Source organism: Symphalangus syndactylus, chromosome 23 (assembly GCF_028878055.3).
Source record: "Symphalangus syndactylus isolate Jambi chromosome 23, NHGRI_mSymSyn1-v2.1_pri, whole genome shotgun sequence".
Classification (NCBI taxonomy): domain Eukaryota; kingdom Metazoa; phylum Chordata; class Mammalia; order Primates; family Hylobatidae; genus Symphalangus; species Symphalangus syndactylus.
The window spans coordinates 42,705,506-42,731,025 of NC_072445.2; the positions used below are offsets into that span (position 1 = coordinate 42,705,506).

At 38.7% G+C, this 25,520-nt stretch overlaps 1 protein-coding gene across 16 annotated transcripts in view; it reads left to right on the forward strand.

Moving 5' to 3' along the window:
- The window catches only part of ZSCAN23 (zinc finger and SCAN domain containing 23), a 33,846-nt gene extending 8,887 nt beyond the window's left edge, over window positions 1-24,959 (forward strand). For 2 of the 16 annotated variants that reach the window (XR_010119284.1, XR_010119286.1), the window contains 5 exons: window positions 144-770; window positions 8,945-9,056; window positions 9,255-16,632; window positions 18,810-18,974; window positions 21,010-24,959. Coding sequence is in view for 2 of the 16 variants with exons in the window: in XM_063633258.1 (XP_063489328.1) it covers window positions 144-757 (614 nt within the window). In the remaining 14 variants the exon portion in view is untranslated. Of the gene's footprint in view, window positions 1-143; window positions 9,057-9,254; window positions 16,989-18,809; window positions 18,975-21,009 lie in introns of those variants that run through there. The other 14 variants (XR_010119288.1, XR_010119290.1, XR_010119282.1 and 11 more) reach the window with 8 other exon arrangements.
- Window positions 24,960-25,520: the final 561 nt, after the last annotated feature.

Genomic DNA, 25,520 nt, shown 5'->3' on the forward strand with positions numbered 1-25,520 from the left:
TTTAGAGTGGAAAAATAAACAGAAAAAGTGGCTACTTGTCCCCTTCCACCCATTCTCCTGGCCACTTTTTTTCTTTGGTCTTTGGAAAGATAATCTGTTATTTTTCATACTTCATGTTATCTTTCATGTTATTATTATTTTAGATGGCAAGGCTGGGACTTGGAATGTGGAGTTAGCCCCAAAGAGGGAGATTTCTCAGGAAGTGAAATCTCTTATACAAGTTCTTGGAAAACAGAATGGTAATATTACTCAGATGCCTGAGTATGGAGATATCTGTGACCATGAGGGCAGATTGGAAAAGCAAAGGGTGAGCTCTTCAGTGGAGAGACCCTATATTTGTAGTGAATGTGGAAAAAGCTTCACCCAGAATTCCATCCTTATTGAGCACCAGAGAACACACACAGGTGAGAAGCCTTATGAATGTGACGAGTGTGGGCGGGCCTTCAGCCAGCGGTCAGGCCTATTCCAGCATCAGAGACTCCACACTGGGGAGAAGCGCTACCAGTGCAGTGTTTGTGGCAAAGCCTTCAGCCAGAACGCCGGGCTTTTCCATCACCTCAGAATTCACACTGGGGAGAAGCCTTACCAGTGCAATCAGTGCAATAAGAGTTTTAGTCGACGTTCAGTCCTCATTAAGCATCAGAGAATTCACACTGGAGAGAGACCTTATGAATGTGAAGAATGTGGCAAGAACTTCATTTACCATTGCAACCTAATTCAGCATCGGAAAGTCCACCCTGTGGCTGAATCAAGTTAGCTCCTTGGAAAAGGTAGGGAATAATATTTCTTTCTTTGTCCCTGCTGTGTCCTCTAGCATAGAAAAGTCCAAGGGAAAGCCAGTAAAAATTCCCTTATTTTTATGCAGAGAGAAGCATAATATCTTAAATACATCTGCCGAGTTCTCTGATCAGTGACATCCACAGCTTTGTGATACTGAATGTTGCCTCTTGTGTTGATTTCATCATGTATGCTGTAGACCTAGTTTCACACACATCTGTGCAAGAAGTTTTCTAAGTATATTTCAGGAAAACTTCTTCATCCTAGTTTTTAAAAACTTTAAAAAAAAGTTTAAAATAATTGTATGTAGGCTGAGTACAAAATAATCTCAAAGGCAGTTCACTGAGTATTTAAAAATTAACTTAAAAATAATTGTAATAAAATTCGTAATATAGGTTTACTGACTTCTTTACATTCACATAAAATATGATAATTTGCTTTGTAACCTACAAAAAGGGGCAGATGAATCCTCCTATATAAATGTAGATTTATAGTAAGTTAGATTTCTGTAGATTTTTTAGTAAGTTAGCCTTTAGGAACCAAGGAATTGAAGCAGCCATATGTTATTAGCAGCTCAGTGGCTCTTCATAACAAATATTGCTCGTGATTTTAAATTTACGCAGAGGCTAATAAACTTAGCTAAAAATCTGATATCTCGCCTCAGATTTTTTATTGGAAAATATAGGCCTCTTTGTATTTTTCCTGTAACATATGAGCATTTTTTTGTTTTTGCCTTTTTCTCCTTTATTCAATATTTTGTATGGAAAATTTGAAACATATTCAAGATTGAAGAGTATGATCACTCTTTCATGTTGATTTTTTTATAATCTCCACATTTCTCAGCATTTACTATTGATTACCACCAAGGTCATACATAGGAAAATTTATTTCCCTTAACATTGACTTAGTAACTCTTTACAAAGCTTTACACAAGGTCCAGGAGACAAAGAAATGGAAAACCTATGGTGAAAACAATGTGGTTTAGAATACACCCAAATACCCAATACATAGTAAGTAACTTAAGAATAACAGAATCACTCTAAGGGACCTTAGAGATCACTTCTGCTTGCTCTTATTTGACAGATAAGAGAAAAGGAAGTTCTGGGAAGTAACTAAGATCATAGAGCCAGTTAAAAGCAGAGCTGGAACTAGAATCCTGTCTCCTAGTTCCTAGTGTAACACTCTATTAAGCCACTGGGGGCATTATATCACCAAATAAAAATTATAAGTATATGGAATTTATAGGATTTATAAGTCACTGAAGTTGCTCAACAAACCCGCCCATTTATGTTTCAATAAATGCACAACTCCTCTATTTAATTTACAGTGGAGTCCAGGAAAGACTCTTCTCATTTATTCCTCATTGAAAACATTTTATTTATTTTTGTAATTATTATTTTTAGCTTTTAAAATTCAATTTACTTAGTAGGACTTTTTAAAAAAGATAATTCATTCTTCACCTGGTTCAAAATAATACAAAAAAATCAAAATAATACAAAAAAGTCTACTTTCTCTTTATAAGTAGCCATTGTACTAGTTTCTTATGTATCTTTCAGTGTTTCTTTATGTAAATATAGGCAAATATGAATGTATAATCTTGTTTCTTCCATTACTCAGGAAGATGGCATATTATTTATACTCTTCTAATACCTTGCTGTTTTCATGAAGGAATATAATCTTTAGAGATATCCACATCCTAACATAGAACTTCTTCATTCCTTTTATAAGTGAATAGAATTTTATTTGTTCATACTCCATAGTTTATTTAACAAACTCCTATAGATGAAAAAACTCACTATTTTAAAATGTTACATGTTCTGTTTCATTCTTCTCCCCAGTTTAGTCCAAGTTAAGTTCCTTCTGTTTAAAAGCTAACAGCTTTCATATGAGCTAGGAAACAAGGTGTGGGCAACCAGAATTGCACATAATTCTTCTACAGAGAAATGGAGAAGTAATGGGTGGTATTTTTCAGTTTAGTGTATTTGCTTCTATCACATATTCTTACACCTGACGTCTCAAACTGTTTGTGTCACTACTTAAGGCTAATTGTGGGTATTATAAAAAATCTTACATTTCCTCAAGAGTATTTTCTATTGTGTCTTGAGGTTAAATTATTTCCAAGAGAAATAGCTACAGATTTGTGAGTGAAGTTAAGAAAAATATAGTAGACTCGAGTTTGAAGTAAAATCAACTTCTCAAGTAAATACGTATTCCATAAAGTGATATAATACATATTCTATAGTATTCTGAGTTTATAAATATCTTAAATGCCTCTCCATTTAAGATACTGAGAAAAGTTGGCCGGGCGCGGTGGCTCACGCTTGTAATCCCAGCACTTTGGGAGGCCGAGGCGGGCGGATCACGAGGTCAGGAGATCGAGACCACGGTGAAACCCCGTCTCTACTAAAAATACAAAAAAAAAAAAAAAAAATTAGCCGGGCGTGGTGGCGGGCGCCTGTAGTCCCAGCTACTCGGAGAGGCTGAGGCAGGAGAATGGCGTGAACCCAGGAGGCGGAGCTTGCAGTGAGCCGAGATTGTGCCACTGCACTCCAGCCTGGGCGACAAAGCGAGACTCCGTCTCAAAAAAAAAAAAAAAAAAAAAAGATACTGAGAAAAGTCGAAAGTGCTTAAGCACTTGTAGTAATCTTTGTCTTTTATTGCCTTAAAAATTTTGTAAAGGAAACCAATTACGAACAGACATAACTGTGAATTATATATGGTTTCATAGACACTTAACACTTGGAGCCCTGAGACCCATTGTAGGCATCTGCAAACAACAGCAACAACAAAGTGGGATGGAAAGAAAAAAGAACAAAATATGAGAACATAAAAAAGAATCAGACAGAAGGTAAAATTAGATGCTAAAACTCTAGATTAGGCAAAAAATGTTGACCAAAGGAAAAATAAAAAGATAGATGCAGAGACAGAGTGTTGCCAAGAAACATGCTTCATCTTCATAATAATTATTAGAAATCTCTCTTATTTATCAACTGGTCCAAGTTTTTAGATACTATTGTCTTAAGCAGTGAAAATAATCTTACTGCCTTTTACTACTCACACTTTTTATTACTTTCCATAAAATGGAGGATAGGGAGAAAAGCATAGTCTATAAACCACTGTGATTTTTAGATCTCCTTAAACCTATCCCCAGTTTTCTATGCCAGCTGCCAATGGGCAGTGTTGAAAGCACTATTTCTTGATGATACCTGCACTAGAATCACCTGGGTTGTTTGTTTGAACTGCAGTTTTCTGAGCCCCACCCCAGACCTACTGAATCAGTTTCTGAGGCAGAGCCTGAAAATCTGTATCTAATTAGCATAGCATATCAGTGGTCCACACACATAAGGTAACTATATAATTTATTGTCCAATCTGGGACACTTGAAAATGAAAAGGAGTGCTGTTAATAATTACACCAAGACAACAGGTATAAACCAGGAGGTATGGTCCCCATACCAATAATTTTTGCAATAGGCAATATTTTTTCAACCAAGGATATAGAAGAGACAGAGAATCAGAAAGATTACAGTGTTCTGTCATGAAAGCTAAGGCAGAATATATATGAAAAAGGCTGTTGGAGACTTAGGTGTAGCCACCTAGCCTGAGGTAACCCCCAGTAATAGATCTATTGAATTAGGAAAGAAAGGATGGGATAATATGTCTGCACAAACAAAACAGAGGGCCCCGCATCCCGCCCCCATTAAGACGAACTCATTGTTATCATAGCTAGTTACCTAAGATGAACCTATTGAGTGAATGGTTTACCAGACAAGATGGACAACGTCCTGGAAGCACAGGAGTGTTTCAGTGGTATAGGGACCGATGGAGTACAGTGTTCAACCTTATACTGTAGAAGAAAGTGAGAAGATAGAGTACTGGATCAGAGCTTGCAGTGTTAAGGCAAACAGTGAACCATTTTAAGCAGGTAGTCGGGTGAAGGGGAAGGGGGCAGATATTGTACCAAGTAGTTTCATAATTTATCACATTCACTCCACATCATTTGTTGGCTGTGGAGAGGAGTCCTCTTGCCACTTGATGGTACCAAAGACAGCTGACCCTGCCTTAAGCGTGTCAATAGATCTTCATAGCTATTCAGCAATTGCCTCAAGATCATTGACTGCAGGCGTGGGGGTGGGGATGGTGGCCTCCCCTCATCACCCCTGACTTCTGCTAATTCATTGTAGAGGGGTATGTAGTCAGGGATCTGTAAGCCCCAAACTTGCTAGTGGTTAAGTTACTCGGGGGGACCTGATTTACTTAAATGGGTTTAAAGCAATGGAGAGCAAGCCAACATCTTCCCCTTTTTCCTCAGGTGGGTGTTGATTATTGCATTTGACCCTTGGGGGCAGAGTGAAGGTAACTGGACAATTTGTGTGGTACAGATAATACCAGACCTGGGGTTGGTTGGTTGGTTGATTTTTTTGTTTGGAAAGCCCTTTATCTTCTGAGAGACATGACCAGGGCTGTGGGAGGAGCTCTGAGTGTGCCTGTGCCTAGACTGCTACATTCCCATCAGCCATCCCAGGAGCTTGGTTGGGGTCTGAGGTGCTCGTTGGGGCCGAATTGAGGAATCTCCCTGAGGATAGAGGGAAAGACCCTGATGCCTGAGACCCCAGAGGACCGGGGACCTAGGACCTAGGGAACGGAGGACGCGGCAGGATGCAGTGCGAGCAATCAAGTGTCTTCAGCAGGGGAGAGAGAGAAGTCAGCCCAGATTGAGTGGCTGTTGGACACAAGAGGTTACGACCCCTGTCGGCCTGAGCCTTTTTGAGGCGGCTTCTGCGCTCACAAAGGCGAGCCAGGTGGTGTGCACAAATGAACCACTGAGATTGATGGGTCCTCCAAAAATCCTAGAGAGGCGGCAGAGGAGCCGGCCGAAGTGCGTTGGAACATGGACGTTCTTCAGGTATCCTGTGCGTTGTGGACCAAGTATTTCCTTTCTCCTAGAGAACTGTTCAGTTTTTAGTGTCCCGGGACTGTGTGTGTAGGCGGTGTCCTGGTCTCTTCTACCCATGCAAGATGCTCTATACTTTCTCAGCGATCCAGAGATCACGGTACTTGGAGGTGGTGCTGTTGCCCCCTTTTCCAGGGCTTGCTCGAGTTCCCCTCTTACGTAGATCTCTCAGGATCAGGATTTTGTGTTTTGTGTCGGCTCCATCAGACATTTCAGCGATGCATTTCAGAGATGCAGAGAACTGAACAAAGCGCTGTACAGAGCTGGGTCTGTATGGATCACCCTCTTCTGAGATGAGGGCACAGACTTACCAGCAAGGAGGCCTCACTGGAATCCATCAGCTGACAGGTCCTTATGGCCAAAAGCTGGCTTCCGTATACTTTTTCTGAATCCTGCAGCCATTTTAACCTGAACAGTTTTTTCAGAGTTTTCATAAAAATCCCCTATACTAATGGTCACATTGTGTATCTGTAAAGGATTAGTACTTAAAAGAAAAATACTTTACATGATCCCCACAATTCTGCAAAACAGAAGTGGTACGTGAATTTCTCTGAGTAAGAAAACATTCAGAAGTTAGCACATTCAAGTAAGCATTTATTGAGTGCCACATAACGGGCCAGGCTTTATGTTGCAAAACTGGGAATAAGCCAGATAAAAGGCATTTCTTACTGTATAGTGTAATGGGAAAGACATGTTGCCTTGAGGAAAATAAACTTCGTACATAGGGACTTTGGAGGTGGAACGTTAAAGATAACTTCCCTGAGTAGGCAATAGCAGAGCTGTCTCTGGACTATCAGAAGTTGGATAGCAAAGAAGAAATGGACCTTGAGGGATAGTAATAGTATGTGAAGGAGGGATCAGAAAACCATTTCAGAAAACCGCAAGTAAATGAAGGTGGGTGCATTCCAGCCTGGGCAACAAGAGTGGCAGAGGTGGGGCAAAGAGAGTAGAGAGTAACTGAAATATGCTGAGGAATTTAAAGTTTATAGGGCAGTGTGCTTTTCCATTTTCTTAATGTCACAGCACATGAAGAAAATTTGTATGCACACTTCCTGGCCACCCCGGTAGCTGAAGAGACCAGTATGCCGGTACTCCTATAAGCCATTTGAAGCACCCAGTAAACTGTGGCATTGCACAGTAGTGGGGCAGTTATATGCTCTGTCTGGATTTAAGCAGAGGAGTAATGTAATCTTACTAGCTTTCTAGAAATATTCTAGAAGTGGTGTGGTGAATGAATTGGAAGGGGGCAAAACTGAAAGCAAGAGAGACAAGAGACCTGTAGTTGTTAAAGAAGGAACCAAAACCATAAGTTGGTGAAAGTAAGTCACTGGCTGTAGAAATAAAGAGGGCACCAAGTGGAACTGTGTTAAAGATTACAGATTTAACTAGACCTGATAACTAATTAGATTGATGAAAGTGAGAAAGAAAAGGTACTGAGAGCACTTCCTGTCACACACTAAATACTATATAAGTATTCTTTAAATATAATAAATGTAGCCAGGGATAAATAGGCAGGCTTTTGGATTAAATTATTAGGTAAATGTGGCACAATTTTATAAGAGATGGCTAATATTGGAGAATAAATTGGTCACAAGGGGAAAATGATGAAGTTTTGGTGGTGAGTTGAAGATGCTTGTAAGACATACAAGTGAAAAGGTCTAATGCACCACTGGACTGTAAGGGCCTGGAGCTCCAAAGAAAGATTGGTATGAGAGAATCAGGCTTAGGAGTTTTCAGGTGAAAGCTGATGTCATCGAATGGTTGAGATTGCCCAGAATGAATATGGGATGAGAATAAGGCTGGATTTCAATTTAGGATACTAAACATTTTTTTTTCTTGACAGAGTTTTGCTCTTGTTGTCCATGCTGGAGTGCAGTGGCTTGACCTCGGCTCGCCACAACCTCCGCCTCCTGGGTTCAAGCAATTCTCCTGCCTCAGCCTCCCAAATAGCTAGGATTACAGGCACGCGCCACCACTCCTGGCTAATTTTGTATTTTTAGGAGAGATGGGGTTTCTCCATGTTGGTCAGGCTGGTCTCGAACTCCTGACCTCAGGTGATCCGCCTGCCTCAGCTTCCCAAAGTGTTGGGATTACAGGCGTGAGCCATCGTGCCCGGCTTGATACTAGACATTTTTGACAGGCAGAATAAGAGCCAAGAAGTAGACTAAATAATAGTCATTAGAAACATATTTAACAGGTACTTATATAATACAGTCATGTGCCACATAGTGATGTTTCAGTCAACAGCAGACCACGTGTACAATAATAGTTCCGTAAGATTGTAATAACATATTTTTACTGTAACTTTTCTGTGTTGACACGTTTAGATATACAAATACTTGGCTTTGTGTTATAGCTGCCTACAATATTCAAAACAGAAACATGCTGTACAGGTTTGTAGCCTAGGAGCATTAGGTCATACACTATAACCTAGGTGTATAGTAGGCTCTACGATCTAGGTTTGTAGAAGTACAGTCTATGATATTCTCACAATGATGAAATTGCCTAAAGACACATTTCTCAGAACATAACCATGTGATTAAGCAATGCATAACTGTTCTTCCTCAGTGCCAAGCATTAGGCTAAACACTACAAAAACCAACTTGTGGAAAAACAACCAGAAGAGCATAGTGTTTCTTAGAAGATTGGGAGTAGTTAGCAGTGTTAGGTGCTGCAGGGGCATCTGGTAGGAAAAGGACTGAAAAATACCCACTGGGTTTGTGTACCAAGGGGGCCCTGTTTAATTAACTTGGGACTGATAAGTCAGATGTGAGGTCCCCTGACTGACATGCACACTATTCTAAAATTAAAAATACTTTTGGGCCAGGCACGGTGGCTCATGCCTGTAATCCCAGCACTTTGGGAGGCCGAGGCGGGTGGATCACCTGAGGTCAGGAGTTTGAGACCAGCCTGACCAACATGGTGAAACCCTGTCTCTACTAAAAATACAAAATTAGCTGAGTGTGGTGGCACATGCCTGTAATCTCAGCTACTTGGGAGGCTGAGTCAGGAGGATTGCTTGAACCCAGGAGGCAGAGGCTGCAGTGAGCCGAGATCGTGCCATTGCATTCCAGCCTGGGCAATTGGAGAGAAACTCTGTCTCAAACAAACAAACAAACTTTTGAAATCATCTAGCACAATTCTTGGCAAAGAGAAGTTGACTTATACAGGCATATGTCATTTTACTTGCACTTTGCTTTATTGCACTTCACAGATACTGTGTTTTCTGCAAATTGAAAGTTTGTGGCAACCCTGCATCAAGCAAGTCTGTCAACGTCATTTTTCCAACATCATGTGCACACTTCGTGTTTCTGTGTCACATTTTGGTAATTGAGTATTTCAAAATTTAAAATTATTATTATATCTATTATGGTGATCTGTGATCAGTGATCTTTGATGTAATTTGCAATTGTTTTGGGGCACCACTAACCACACCCATATAAGATGCCTAACTTAACTGATAAATGTGGTGTGTGTTCTGACTCTTCCACCAACCAACCATTGCCCCATTTCTCTCTCCTCAGGCCTCCCTGTTCCCTAAGCCACAACAGTATTGAAATGAAACCAGTTAATAACACTACAGTGGCCTCTCAGTGTTCACGTGAAAGGAAGAGTTTCACATCTCTCTCTTTAAATCAAAAGCTAGAAATGATTAAGCTTAGTGAGGAAGACAGGTTGAAAGCTGAGATAGGTTGAAAGCTAGGCCTCTTGTACCAAACAGCCAGTTGTGAATGCAAAAGAAAAGTTCTTGAAGGACGTTAAAGCCACTCCACTGAACACATGAGTGATAAGAAAGCAAAACAGCTTTATTGCTGATACGGAGAAAGTTTGAGTGATCTGGAAAGAAGATCAAACCAGCCACAACAGGCCCTTAAGCCACAGGCTAATCCACAGCAGGGTCCTAACTTTCTTCAATTCTGTGATGGCTGAGAGAGATGAGGAAGCTGCAGAAAAAAAGTTAGAAGCTAGCAGAGGTTGGTTCATGAGGTTTAAGGAAAGAAGCTGTCTCCACAATATAACAGTGCAAAGTGAAGCAGCAAATGTTGATGTAGACACTGCAGCAAGTTATTCAGAAAACCTAGCTAAGATAGTGGATGAAGGTGGCTATACTAAACAACAGATTTTTAATGTAGATGAAACACTTTATATTGGAAGAAGATAACATTTTGGAATTCCATAACTAGAGAGAAGTCAGTGCCTGGCTTCAAAGGACAGTCTGACTTTCTTGTTAGAGCTAATGGAGCTGGTGACTTGAAGTTGAAGCCAATGCTCATTTACTAAGCTGAAAATCCTAGAGTCCTTAAGGATCATGCTGGCTGGGCATACTGTAATCCTAGCACATTGGGAGGCCAAGTCAGGAGGATTGCTGAGCCCAAGAGTTTGAGACCAGCCTGGGCAACATGGAAAAACCCTGTCTCTGCAAAAAAATACAAAAATTAGCTGGGTGTGGTGGCACACACCTGTGGTCCCAGCTACTAGGGAGGCTAAGGTGGGTAGATTGCTTGAGCCTGTGAAGCAGAGGTTGCAGTGAGCCAAGATTGCACCACTGCACTCCAGCCTGGGTAACAGAGAAAGACCCTGTCTCAAACAAACAAAAAGAATCATGCTGAATCTACTCTGCCTGTGCTCTAAAAATGGAACAACAAAGCCTGGATGATAGCACATTTATTTACAACATGGTTTACTGAATATTTTAAGCCCGCTGTTGAGACGTACTGCTCAGAAAAAAAAAAGATTCCTTTCAAAATATTACTGCTCATTGACAATGCACCAAGTCACTGAAGAGCTCTGAGGGAGATGTACAAAAAGGTTAATACTGTTTTCATGCCTGCTAACACAGCTAACCATTCCACAGCCCACAGATCAAGGAGTAGTTTCAACTTTCAAGTCTTATCATTTAAGAAATACATTTTGTCAGGGTATAGCTGCCATAGATAGTGATTCCTCTGATGGATCTGAGCAAAGTAAATTGAAAACCTTCTGGAGAGGATTCACATTCTAGATGCAATTAAGAACATTTGTGATTCATGGGAGGAGATCAAAATATCAACATGAACAGGAGTTTGGAAAAAGTTGATTCCCATCCTCATGGATGACTTTAACAGGTTCAAGGCTTCAGTGGAGGAAATAACTGTAGATATAGTGGAAATAGCAAGAGAACTAGAAGTGTAGCCTGAAGATGTGACAGAATTGCTGCATTCTTATGATAAAATTTGAATGGATGAGAAGTTGCTTCTTATGGATAAGTAAAGAAAGTGGTTTCTTGAGATGAAATCTACTCCTGGGGAAGATGCTGTGAAATTGTTGAAATAACAGCAAAGAATTTAGAATGTCATATAAACTTAACGGATAAAGCAGTGTCAGAGTTTGAGAGGATTGACTCCAATTTTCTGTGGGTAAAATGCTATTAAACAGCATCACATACCACAGAGAAATAGTTCATGAAAGGAAGAGTCAATTGATGCAGCAAACTTCAGTTTTGTCATGTTTTAAGAAATTGCCACAGCCACCTGAACCTTCAGCAGTTATCACCCTAATCAGCCATGAGTCAGCAGACATTAAGGCAAGACCCTGCAGCCTCAAAAAAATTATAACTCACTGAAGAGTCCTGCATTTTTTATAGCAATAAAGTATCTTTCAATTAAGGTATGTGCATTTTTTAGACATGCTACTGCACACTTAATAGACTGTCATGTAGTGTAAACATAACTTTTATATGCACTGGAAAGGCAAAAAAATTGTGTAACTCACTTTATTGTAATATTTGCTTTTTTGCAGTGGTCTAGAACCAAATCTGCAGTATGTCCAATGTATGCCTGTAAATGTTAATTGACCCATCTGACATGCAATATAAGCATGCCAAGTTGTGTGCATTACTTTTTGCACCTATTGTTTTTGATAATCATCTGAATATTTCACTGAATTTTCTAGATCTAAAAGCTAATAGTGTCTTATTCTTTACTCTCGAAGTAACTAAAATGTCTTTTAGTTAATTTTATGTCATTTTTTGCTTATTTATCTTTCACAGAAAATTTTTTTTTACCTTCAAATCATTGCCTTGATACAGCCATTCACTCTGAGTAAATATGTTCCAGTTTGGAGTTGATCTTCTTTAACAATGATGTGTTATGCCTTAGCATCAGCCTGAAGCATACGCACTACTGCAGTGAGCCAGTCTTCTGAGCTGTTTCACCCAGGAATGCATTCAGACCAACTGCAGAAGAACGAAAGAAGTGTCAAATAGTTAAAGAATCTAGCCCGCACAGAAAGGGAGCTTCTGGTCAGGAGTTCTTCAGAAAGGGTACTATGGGTATTTACTTGGGCCTCAAGGGTCCAGCTTCAGGTTCTTTGCCATCAGTGGTGGAGACCAGTGATACACAGCAAGGAACACATCTTGGAACTACTGATCCTGACCATCCTGCCCAAGAACTCCAGGCCTGGGTATAGGAGCATCCCAGAGTATAGGGAAGAGGCTGTCTATACTGAAGAACTTAGAGAGGAAGCTAAATGATCTGGGAGGAAAGGTAAAATGAAGAAATATCTTATCAGGTAGCAGGTATTATCTCCAGAGAGAGATAAGAGAGTTGAGATAATTTCTCTAGGGTGGTTAGAGAAAATGGCTAACATGTTACTGGCCAGAGTTATTTATTTTTGTTCTAGTTTGGTGAGTTTTTTTAACTTGTAGGCCCTGTGTATTTTCCCCTCTTTGTCCGTTTATCCCTGCCCTTGCAGATAACAGAAAACTGCTTTCTGCCCTCCCATCATGTGTTGCACAGTAATAATGGGATTTTAAGCTCTAACTTTCAGCAAATGTCACCCTCATTAAACTCTATCTAATTGTCCCCAGTTCCCCACCATCCTACAGGGGACAAGAAGTGTCCGAACGCAAGTAGTGTATCTGGCAGCCTCATAGGACTCACCTGGAGTCCGGCTCCAGCCAGTAAAGGGTCAACTCAGCTCTGAATGTTGGCAGTTTCACACTGTTAAGGAGAACGTTGAGGAGGAGATAGCAAAGAAAAAGTTAGGAAATGTTGGTGTCTTTTTGCATTTTTCCAAATGAACCTTGTCACTAAAATCTCTGCATATCTTTCATTTAATCTCTTGCCTATTCCACTTTTAACCTGTTCCTCTAAGCATACCACTTTAACCTGGATTATGATTCTTTTCTTTCTTTACTTCTTTGCCTTAAAATTGTTTTTTTTTTTAAATCCTGCTACTCATGTTACCTTGCATGGTTCAGTTTCTCCCTTCTAATACTGCCAACTTCCTTAACCCAGACCCCTTATCACAAAGACAGGAGAATGTTTTCTATATTGAAGCCAATAGAAAACTACTAAAAGGCTACATGCAATAAGTAAATTTTTAAATGTACATTTTTTAAATGAGTGTAGGAAACATAAAACTTTAGTAGGTGCATGCTTACTGGGAAAGCACGCATACATGCTAAAATGTCATACTGTACATATTGTTTATTACTTGTTTTTTAGTTTAATATTACATTACAGACATCTTTTCAAGTTACATATAATACCTATATGTAGCTGACATACATTTCACTGCAAGGGTATTGAATTATTTTGTAACTGGCCTTAGAGGGTTTTTACATTGCTTCTTTTTTCTTTTTTTTTTTTTTAATACTACCAACTAAAAGCCATAAACTCTTTTCTTTTTCTTTTTTTCTTCACTCTGTACTATGAAAAAAGTTTAAGCATATATAAAAGTACAATTGTACTACTTTTAATAAATCCCCACGAACCTGTCACCCAGCTTCAACATTATCAGATTATGGCCAATCTTGTTTCAGTTATAATGCTATTCATATCCCATGCTTTTTTATATATATAATTTTAAAGCATATCTGAGCTAGCATAGTCTTTCAAATGTAAATATTTCAATATTTGCTGTAAAAGATATGAATTTTAAAAATGTAAACATAACACTATTTTCATACCTAAACAATTAACAGTAATTCCTTAATATCAATTTTCCAGTTTTCCCAAAGATGTCATAAACTTTTTTTTCATTTTTTTCATTTTGTTTTTTAATTTATTTGAATCAAGATCCAACATTGTGATGGGTTGATATGTCTCCTAAGTTTCTTTTAATATACGGGTACCCTCTCCTGTTTTCTCTTCCCTTACAACTCACTTGTTAAAGAAAATGAAGTTGTTTGTCTTGTGGAGTTGCACACAGCCTGGGTTTTGCTGTCTGCATCATGTGCTATAGTCTAAGATGTTCTGTTGTCTTCTGTATTTTCTGTAAATTGTAGTAATGTACAGCCTTGATCAAAATCATGTTTTAAGTTTTCTTGACCAGATAAATTTAATGATTTTGGCAAGATGATGTGTTCTATTTGAAGCCTATATTTTCTGTTTGTCTCTTTTTATGTGGTGTTAGCAGCTATTGATCCTCAATACCTATAGCCAGTAATCCATTAGGGGTCCCAAAACGGTGACATTCTAATTGTATCCTTCTTTCTTCATTTAATAAAGCTGGAATAGTTATATAAAGAGACATTTCCCCTGATTTTCTGTTTAGTTATTCAATGGTTTGTTTAGGAAACGCAAGATAATTGCTTAAGTCACTCCCCACTACCTTGCTTTTTAAATCAGTTTTCAAAACAATGAATTAGTTTGTAATCATCCTTTAAAACAGTGGCCAGTTGTTAGTAATAGTATCATTAGGAACTCTTGGATTGAAGCATTATTTGATGTTTTTCAGTCCATAATACTATCCTTACTAAAGCTCATTTGTCTCCTCTTTGAGCAGTAGAAACCTTTTCAATTTGGCATGTGAATCCTTAATGACATGAACCTAGACATCTTTGATAGTTTTCTTGCTGACCTGTATGATAAGATGTACCAGGCCCATCTTATGGTTTTCCTTACATAGTCCTAGAATTAATACTTTTTCCAAGGACCCCTGATTCTGCCTAATGGGAAATGGTATTTCAAAACCAAAAATAGGGCATTAGGAGTGCTTATGGCTTAGTCATTGGTACTAAGCCTTTCCAGTACTCAGAGTTAGGAAAAAATTTAAAAGAAAGTGTGTATCATGAGTTCACACTGATAGTTGTAATTCACATTTACTACTTCAGGGTCTTAATCTCTTATCTTCATCTGTATCTCCTTTTAGAGGATTCTCAAAGACACCAGGAATGATAGAACATCAAACAATTACTCATTTACTGTCCCACAATATATACACAATAGCCTCATAATAAAAAACATCAGCATTACCCACAAATATGATTACTGTAAATAGCTTAATGGTGGCGTGTGTGTGTGTATACACATGTTTTCTATTCTTTTTATTCTTAAGATATATCTCACTTGGGCTATACAAAAAAAATTTACTGCTTTAAGGACATATGAAATAATTACTCTTTTATGTGGTTATGCCACCAGTGGATATACATGTAAGTTCCTTCTGTTATCTCTTTCTTCTGGCATGTAGTTCTAAAAAGTGAGCAAGTGATTGAGTAAAGTATATGTGAATGAGTGAATTATGCTGACATTTTCAGTCTCTTCTTTCAGATGATTTGATCAAAATGAAGAATGAGAATGTTCTTCCCAAGCAAAAGAAATGAAGAAATAACATGCCAACAGGAAAACAGTGTCAGATTTGATGGCAGTATTCCTGAGAACTTTGTGTAGATGTCCAAATGTATGAGGAAAGACTAGGAAAATATCCAGAAAATACCACAGTGATGAATGTGGAATAATTTTTGCTCAGAACTCTGTCCTAATTCAGCATCAGAAATTCACACTGGTGAGGATTCCTATGAATGCAACAAGTATGGGAAAGCCTTTACTCAAGAGTGTAGGCTTCATGCAAATAAGAGAATTCACACTGGAGTTAGATATATAAATGAGAAGAATATGGGAAAGCTTTCAGTGCAAACACTGTACTTATTCATCGTAAGAGAATCCATAATGGAGAGAGACCCTATAATAAATGTGACAAGTGCAACAAAGCCTTTGGCCAGTGGTCAGTCCTCAACCAGCACCAGAGGCTTCACTCCAGAGAGATATGTTACTACCAGTGTAACAAGTGTGATAAAGTTCACAGTCAGAATTCAGCTTTTTCATCATATCAGAATCCATATTGGAGAGAAACCCTTTCAGTGTAATCAGTATAGTAAAATTTCTCTTTAACGTTCATTCCTTATTCAACACCAGAGAATCCACTCAAAAGAGAACTTAGGAAGTTGATAAATATGACGGAACAGGCTTTGCATAATAGCTCCTCACCTGACATTGAAATTTTGTGAGTGTCCAGCATCTGAAATTGGCAAGGCAGAATTTCTTCCCACCAGACCTTGAACTTGGTTTGGATGAGAACTGGCCCTTCAAAGTGGTCCCCACCAAAATCCTGTCATTTAATGGAACAAACCATTTACTTTTCCCCTAACCGCTAATCAAATAAAACACTTTTGTCATTCAAGGAGTGGCCTGTGGACCACCAGTTCAGTTTCCAGATGTTTTACTAGTTGTTCCAAAAGACAGTTCTCACGAAAGCTTAGACTGTTGTTTAATAATACTTTTTAGTGAAAACTTAAGTTGTACATAAAATACAAATAAGAATATTAGATGATTAATGTATTTTAAATGTAGCTGCAGTGATGATAATTTGTCAAGTCAAACATGTTCAGCATCCTTTTAGGGACAGCACAGTGAATTCTTGGGCCTTCCATTCCTATCTGAGTTCTGATGTATAACATGTACCTCCCAGCCAAGACTCTAAACAAGAAAGATGCTTTTTTTTTCCCCTCTCTCTGTCTCTTAGAGACCGGATCTTGTTATGTTACCCAGGCTACAGTGCAGTGGTACAATCATATAGCTCACTGTAACCTCGAACTCCTGAGCTCAAGCAGTTCTCCTGCCTCAGCCTCTTGAATAGGTAAGACTATAAGTGTATGTCGACATGCCCAGCTAATTTTAAAAATTTTTTTGTAGATGGAAACTGTGTTGCCCCGGCTGGTCTTGAACTCCTGGCCTCAAGCAATCCTCTCACCTCAGCCTCCCAAAGCGCTGGTATTATAGACATGAGTCACTGCACCTAGCTGCATCTTTTTTTTTTTTTTAATAGAGGTGTGTTAATTTTAATTTGCATTAGGAAAACATCGGAGATACCCAAGCTGGTCTTCAGAGGAAGGGAATAAGCAGACTCAGATTTTGCTTATGGGCCAGGCAGGTAAATGAGTGAAGTAGTCCTAGAGTCCAAAAAAAAAAAAAAAAAAAAAGGTGAAAACAAAAGTTTTATTTATTATTATTATTAATACATTTTATTAGGGGTTCAGGAAAATTGCCAAAATCCTCTTCATTGATTTTGAGTTCTACTGCAGGAGAAAGATGATCAAGTTAATTGTTCATTTTGACCACCATAAACATAATGATCTTTTTATACTTTTGAGTATAGTGTAGAAAAGCTTACTAAGTTTTACTGCTGAATCATTTAATCAATTAATAGTTTTTGAACCATCATTAATTTTAATACCAGTCTTTAAGTTATGACGTATGTATCCAGATGTGGTGGCTCATGCCTGTAATCCCAGCTACTTCGAAGGCTGAGGTGGGAGGGTCGCTTAAGGTCAGGAGTTAGAGGCTGCAGTGAGCTACATTTGTGCTGCTGCACTCCAGCCTGGGTGACAGAGTGAGATCCTGTATCTAAAAATAAATAAATAAATTGGCCAGGTGTGGTGGCTCATGCCTGTAATCCCAGCACTTTGGGAGGCCGAGGCAGGCAGATCACAAGGTCAGGAGATGGAGACTATCCTGGCTAACAAGGTGAAACCCCATCTCTACTAAAAATACGAAAAAGTAGCCGGGCGTGGTGGTGGGCACCTGTAGTCCCAGCTACTTGGGAGGCTGAGGCAGGAGAATGGCGTGAACCCGGGAGGCGGAGCTTGCAGTGAGCCGAGTTCGCTCCACTGCCCTCTAGCCTGGGAGACAGAGCAAAACTCTGTCTCAACCAAATAAATAAATAGATTATGGATACCCCATTCTCCATTATATGCTTATTTCACATTGCATGCCTGTATCAAAACATCTCATGTACCTTATAAATATATATACCTACAGTGTACCCAGAAAAATTAAAAAAATAAAAATAAATAACTTACATAATCATACAGTGTTTCACAACTTGAAGTCAACTCTAGCACAAGGGATCTTTCAAACAAACAGGTTTTTTAAATTACCATTAAGAAAATGTTATCTTCTTAGGTATGAGGACCTTAATAGGAATCGTGATGTAAGTAAAAATGTATTAGCTATGAGACTAATTTTCCTTTAACAAACCTAGCCAAAGATCATATTCTAATTAAAGAAAGGCCTCTTTTAAAGGGAAACTCATATTTTTAATGTTAGATATTCTTCCTAAGATGGCAAGGCCTAGCTAAAGGGACTGCTCCTCAGATCCAGTGGATAATTAGGAACACATGCCCAGTGTTGTCATGTTTTCCAAATTTGACTTTTATATATACTCTTTCTACTTTTAGCCTTTGCACCTTTTGAAAAAATACTTTAGACCAACAGTGTGCCTACAAGCTATTAGTTTTTCAACTCTGCTTATAAAAATGTATATTTTATCCAAAAAACTGCTGTAATTGTTAACAGTGATATTGGGAATGTAGAGATGAGGGCCATGATACTTTTTATGCTCCTGGGCTTTTAGTACCTTTGGGGCCTAGAGATTACCAACTGCTGATACATATTGCTCAACAGAGTTGCTAGATCACTTGCTTACCACCTTCTCTCTGCTTCAGTGTCTCCTTGCAGCAGATATCTGCCAGCTGTTAGGTAGCTACTTTCCCTTTACTGTAAGAATGAAGACGTTGGTTGCCCTGGTATAAGAACCACCTTCATGAAGCACTAAGCTTCTCATATCCGCCTTTTAAGTCCTATAAGAATATAAGCCTGAGGCTATAATTGGACCTAAAATTTTTTTTCCCCTTAGCTGAGCCAGTGAAATGTTTGAAATACCACTAGGAAAAGGACATAATAAAGGCTAACAAGATTTGTCATTAATCTGCACCACACTGATGGCTTTCTATGTATTTCACATAATCTCTACAGTGAATCTATGAGGTCAGTGCTGTCCTCATTCCCATTTTGTACATAAGAAATCTGAAGAGAGGTTTTGAACAACTGCACAGCAAGTAACAAAGTTGCTATTCAAAACAGTGTGACTTCAAAACTGGCACTCTTGCTTCTAATTCTGTCACCCACGTTGTGGAAGAGGTAAGTAATTTAATATATGCCAGAATTCAAAGTGTGGCCAATTACGTTTTTTAATTTTTTGAACTTGAACAATGTGATATTTAACAAATGTATATTTAATTTTTTCATAAAAAGCATTTTTAGCACATTATATGCTAGGTGCTGGAAAAGTGGTCTCTTTCCATAATACAGTATAAATTTAGAGTTTAGTAATCATTCATACATATATTTGTATTTGAATATTTGCTTTTGGAGTGCTTTTTTCCCCTCATCCTTGCATTCAGCTACGTATGAAGCTTTAAAGGACCACTTTTAATTATTCACAATTGCCAATTTCTTGGATTTTCAAGAGTATAAAAGCTTGATTGACAGCACAATCTTCAGTTTCTATACTGACCTTGGAAATCTGGATAACTTATTGTGATAGGACGAATAATGGTCCCTCAAAGATATCCTCATCCTAATCCCTGGAACCTATGAAATCCCTCGATTTGGCAGATATGATTAAGTTAAGGATCTTGAGATGGGAAGATTATTCTGGATTATCTGGATGGGCTCTGTATACAAGGCCCTTATAAAAGAGAGGCAGGAGGATCAGTATCTGAAGATGTAACAGCAGAAGCAGAGGTCAGAGGGATTCATTGCTGGAAGGGGCCATGAGCCAAGGAGTGCAGGCAGCCTCTAAAAGCTGGAAAAATAAAGAAAACAGACTTACTCCTAGAGCCTCCAGAAAGGACCATAGCCCTGCTGGTATCTTGACATCTTTAAGCCCTGTAAGACCCATTTTTGACTCCTGACTACAGAACTCTAAGATAATATATTTGTTTTGCATTGAGCAACTAAGTTTGCAGTAATTTTTTATATTAGCAATAAAAAACTAATATACTGATCATTAGTATTCTATTTTATTTTATTTATTTATTTATTTAGAGACATGATCTTGCTCTGTCACCCAGGCTGGAGTGCAGTGGCATGATCATGGCTCACTGCAGCCTTGACCTTCCTGGCTCAAGTGATCCTCCTACCTCAGCCTCCCAAGTAGCTTAGACTATGGGTGTGTGCTACTAGGCTGGGCGAATTTTTTAAATTTTTTTGTAGACACATGGGTCTTACTGTGTTGCCTAGGCTGATCTCAAACTCCTGCCTCAAACTATCCACCCATTTTGGCTTCCCAAAGTGCTGGGATTACAGGCATGAGCTACTGCACCTGGCCTTAACATTATTTATCATGAATATAATCTGTATTCTTATGTGAATGCAAAATAATAAATTGGAAGCTCTGGAAAAATAATTTGTCTTTTATCTTTGATACTCAAAATCACTTAGTAAGAAATTTTCCTGAATGGTCATCAGTATAAATTCCTCCAGAGGCATTTGTTTATTCCTCAGTCTAGTTTTGAAATGAAACCAGAAGAAGGTAAATAATACACAGCTATAAAGAAGTGAAGCTGGTCTGACTCCAGAGTCTGCATTCTTTACCATTATACCACCTCACACTTCTAACAGCCTTGAAGAAATATTTTTACATATATTACCTTTTGATTCGCATAGTTACCCTATGAAGTTGTCAGGACCAGTTATTCCCATTTTGCTGATAGGAAGTTGAGACAGTTAAAAACAAAATATGTACATACATACCCAATGCTAGGAAGCAAATTAATAAATACTAGGGCTCTGTATCCCAGTCCATTGTTGTTTCCACTAGATGTCCATGGACTTCAATATCAGAAGCCCCCAGATTAAGATGATCTGCCTCCTATGTAAACTTTATCTTAAAGCAATTGTTTTCCCTTTCAGGAGTTGCACAGGGAAGAAAATTATCTCTTAACAAGCCCTCAGAAGTGCTTCCTTCTTAAGCTTTTAGCCTCCAACTCTCAGAAAAATTGTTACATTTTCAGCAATTGTTCCAAGTGTCATGAATTCACAACTGAACATAGAGTTTTTAAAAATTACGTAGCCTACCTACTAGTTATCTCCGTAGGAAAACAACTTACTTGGATGCTATCTTTAATCATAAGCATGAACAAAATGATTGTTTACTATCTTTCTTCAATAGGTTTAGACCCTTTTTACTCAAAGTGGTCAGAAGATCAGCAGCCCTGGCATCACCCCAGACCAACTGAATCAGAATCTGCATTTTAACAAGATCCCCAGTTGATTGTTATATACCTTAAACCTTGGAAAACACTGCTCTGCCCTATTTTCTAGATTTCCCCATGAAAAACCTCACAAGTATACTGTTTTTAATTGCCAAAAGTATGTGAACTATTGAACAAAATCTCTTAGGTTGGTTAAAGAACAAATAAATTGTTCTACTTCATGAAACTTTTTTTTGGAGGCACAGGGGGAAAAAGTTTATCAAGATAGTTCCCAATTACAAACGTGCCTAGCACTAAAACCTATTGTGAACAATTTGGAATTTACATCTTTATTTTTTTTTAAAGCTTCTAAAATATTTTCAGATGTTCTCCATTAATCATTACAACTCTGTGAACTAGTTATTGTCTGTTTTCTACAGATAAAGAGGCTAAGAAAGGTAAAGGTTTATTTAATGTTAGAAAGTAATAAGCCAGAGTGAGAACTGGTTTAAGTTCAGTGGATTCCAGGTCAGTATTCTGCAGTCCAGATCAAACAATTCAGCAGCGTCTATAAATTCCTAGAACATAGGCTGTGAGCAACTGAAGACATGTAAAAAAGGTTGAGTGCCTATTGTATGCACAATACTATGCAAAATGCAATAATATCTTGCTAAATTTTGAAAGCAATGTGAATTGGGTATGTCAAAGCCATGAAGGAGGGGTACCAAATAATTTGGTTTCTCTTGCCATTTAAAGTGGATTTTTCCTCCCAGAATCATGAGAGTGTATACATTTTACCTACTGAGTGAACACTGATAAGTAGCACAGGAAGTTGAACTTATGTTTTATTTAATCAGTTACTAACTAAAGTGATTGATTTATGATTAAATTGACTAATTTCATATTTGAGTATTTCTGTATCTCACAAGTTGTTTTATTAGCTGTGCATTTCAAAGTTCTTGTTAATTGATGAAAACGTTTTGCCTTCTAGAATAATTCTCCAAACTACCACTTTTTCTGTTACTTCCACACCTAATTAGGGACTACTCATTTGAGTTAAATGAAAACGATTTGAACAACTATGTGTAGTATAATGTGAGCTGCTACAGGGTTGCAAAGATAAACATGGTGTGATGCCTGCCTTTCAGGAAATCTAAGTTATAGTATATGAGAGTCAATATTAATAATTACATTTGCTTTGAAAGTCCTTTCAATTATATTACTAATCTGATCTGTCATTACAGTGCGTTGGTAGTTATATCTCCTCGCCTAGGAGTAGGTCTCAGTCTATGCCACGTGGGATGACTGAAAAAGGACTGGAAAATCCAGTCTTACTGGTTTGAAGAACCAAAGGACAGAGTTTAGGGGATCCCAGCAACTGGAAAGGGAGTGGGGTGGGAATCCTAGGAAGGCAAAAAACAGATAAGGGGAGCCCCAAGTTCTATATATAAAATCCACCCAGATTTCCCCATGGTTCCTGAACCATGCATCACAGAGTAGATTTCAAGTAGCTTAGCTGTGGCTAAAATGTCAACTTAGGTTTCAGCTGCCATCCACTACGGGAGTGACAATTTAAAGTTATCTACCTACGGCCAGGCGCGGTGGCTCACACCTATAATCCCAGCACTTTGGGAGGCTGAGGCGGGCGGATCAGCTGGGGCAGGAGTTCAAGACCAGCCTGGCCAACATGGTGAAACCCCGTTTCTACTAAAACTACAAAAATTAGCCAGGCGCCTATAGTCCCAGCTACTCAGGAGGCTGAGGCAGGAGAACAGCTTGAACCCGGGAGGCGGAGGTTGTGGTGAGCTGAGATTACACCACTGCACTCCAGCCTGGGAGACAAAAGCAAGACTCCATCTCAAAAAATAAATAAATAAATAAATAATAAAGTTATCTACCTGCTTAAAAATACAAAACTCAATACTCTTTGGAAGAATATAACAGAATGCAGAGAGCCTACAACATATTCCCTTTTCCAGGGCTGCATCCAAAATTAGTGTATTAAAATTAGTAAATTGTGGTTAATTTTCAAGAGAAAATAGAAACCACCTATAAGATGACCAAGTTGTAACATGTGAAGTGTAAAAATCCACATGGAAACTTATGTTTCTGAAATCCTTAGGTGACAAATATATTGAGCACATATTGGATACCATCATCTCATTATTAATCCCTTTTAGATTAGGGATTCCCTTTCCTCAAGGAATACACATTTTAGGGAGAGAGAACCGACAAACACAGAAGTATTGATAATTTTAGGTACTGATAAATGCTATAAAGAAAATAGGATGTTGTTATGGTGACTGGAGTGTGGTTAAAGGCTACTTTATGGTAATCAGGAAAGGCCTCTATTAAGAGCTTAATAATTGACTGTATACTGTTTTTAAACCTCACAAATTTATTTTTTTAATGTTCCCAGACAATGATAAGCAAGTTTATTTTTTAAAGTACAGACACTTTAAGCATATTAAAGGCCTTTAAAAGGCCTTTAAAAATCAGCACAATCATTGGCTTTCAAACTGTTGTCCAGAACCTCAGGTGACTCCTCAGATGTTACCTGGCAGTCAGCCATGGGCAGGATCAGGTCAGTCAAGCAGGGTTCTGGCATCCAGCCCCCTTTGCTTCACCTGAGGAAAGGCTCTGCTTTTTTTTAGGAACTTATTCAAATTCCTAAAAATGGTTTTTGCCAATTGCAGTAGCTCACACCTGTGATCCTGGCATTTTGGGAGGCCAAGACAGAAGGATCACTTGAGTCTAGAAGTTCTAGACCAGTGTGTGCAACATAGTAAGACCCCGTCTCTAAAGAAAATTTAAAAATTAGCTGGTCATGGTGGCGCATGTCTATAGTCCAGCTACTCTGCAGGTTTAGGTGGGATTGCTTGAGCCCAGAAGGTGAGGCTGCAGTGAGCTGTGATCGCACCACTGCACTCCAGGCTGGGTGACAGAGCAAGTTCCTATTTAAAAAAAAAAAAAAAAAGATAGAAAAACAATTATTTTACTGGTCTATAGAAAGGAAGGGGGAATGGGATTAAAATCTAATGGCCTAATTTCTTGTTTCATAGGTTACAAAATAGACTCAGAGTTTAGGTGACTTGCTCGAGGTCAATTTTTTAGTTGGAGACAAAATGAGGACAAAATAATTGAGACCCCAGTCTGGTGCATATTCCATGGCAACCTTGTCTCCATATTCATCAACCATGGCTAGTGAGTCTTCTCATTTTTGAGCCTGATTGGGTTTCTATTGTCTTTTTTTTTTTTTTTTAAAGATGGAGTCTTACTCTGTCACGCAGGCTGAAGTGCAGTCGAGCAATCTCCACTCACTGCAACCTCCATCTCCTGGGTTCAAGTGATCTCCTGCCTCAGCCTCCCGAGTAGCTGGGATTACAGGCAAGCACCACCATGCCCAGCTAATTTTTGTATTTTTAGTAGAGACACAGTTTCACCTATGTTGGCTAGGCTGGTCTCAAACTATCAGGCCACCCAAAGTGCTGGGATACAGGCATGAGCCACCTCACCCAGCCAGGTTTCCATTGCCTTTCATACATTATTTCACTTCCATTTCCTTAAAAATTTCTTATTTTGGTGAAATTACTACTTTTTTAAAAAAAATTTGCTTTATCACAATGTATACTGCTTCTATGGTCTGAATGTTTGTATGTCCCCAAAATTCATATATTGAAACCTAATCAGTCATCACTGTGATGGTGTTAGGAAGTGGGGCCCCTTGGAGATACCCTTTTAAATAAGATTAGTGCCCTTATAAAAAAAAAACGGCCACAAAGAGTTGCCATACCCTTCCACTGTGTGAGGACATAGCAAGAAGGCACCATCACTGACCGTTGCCAGACACCAAATCTGCTGGTGCCTTCATCTTGGACTTCTCCACTTCCAGAACTGTGAGAAATAAATGTTTGTTGTTTATACATCACCAAGTTTATGGTGTTTTTGTTATAATAGACTGAACAGATTAAGACACATGTACACTTTTTTCTTTCTTCCTTTTTTTAAGAGACAGGGTCTCACTCTGTTACCCAGGCTGGAGTGCAGCGGTGCAACCATAGCTCATTGCAGCTTCAGACTCCTGAGTTCAAGGCTCAAGGGATCCTCCCACCTCAGCCTCCTGAGTAGCTAAAACTACAGACATGTGTCAACATGCCCAGCTAACTTTTAAATTTTTTGTAGAGACAGGATCTGACTATATTGTGCAGGCTGGTTTTGAACTCCTGGCCTCAAACGATCCTCCCTCCTTGGCGTCCCAAAGTACTCAGATTATAGGCATGAGGCACCACACCCAGCCACATGTATACTCTGCTTTCATTCCTCCTTTCCTTCCTCCTTTCTTTCTTTCTTCCTTTTTCTTTTTCAACTGAACCATCTAAAAGCAAGTTGTATGCAATCCCGTTTACAATAGACACGAAAAGATAAAATACCTAGGAATATATCTAACCAAGCTTCAAAGACCTCTACAAAAAGAACTACAAAACACTGC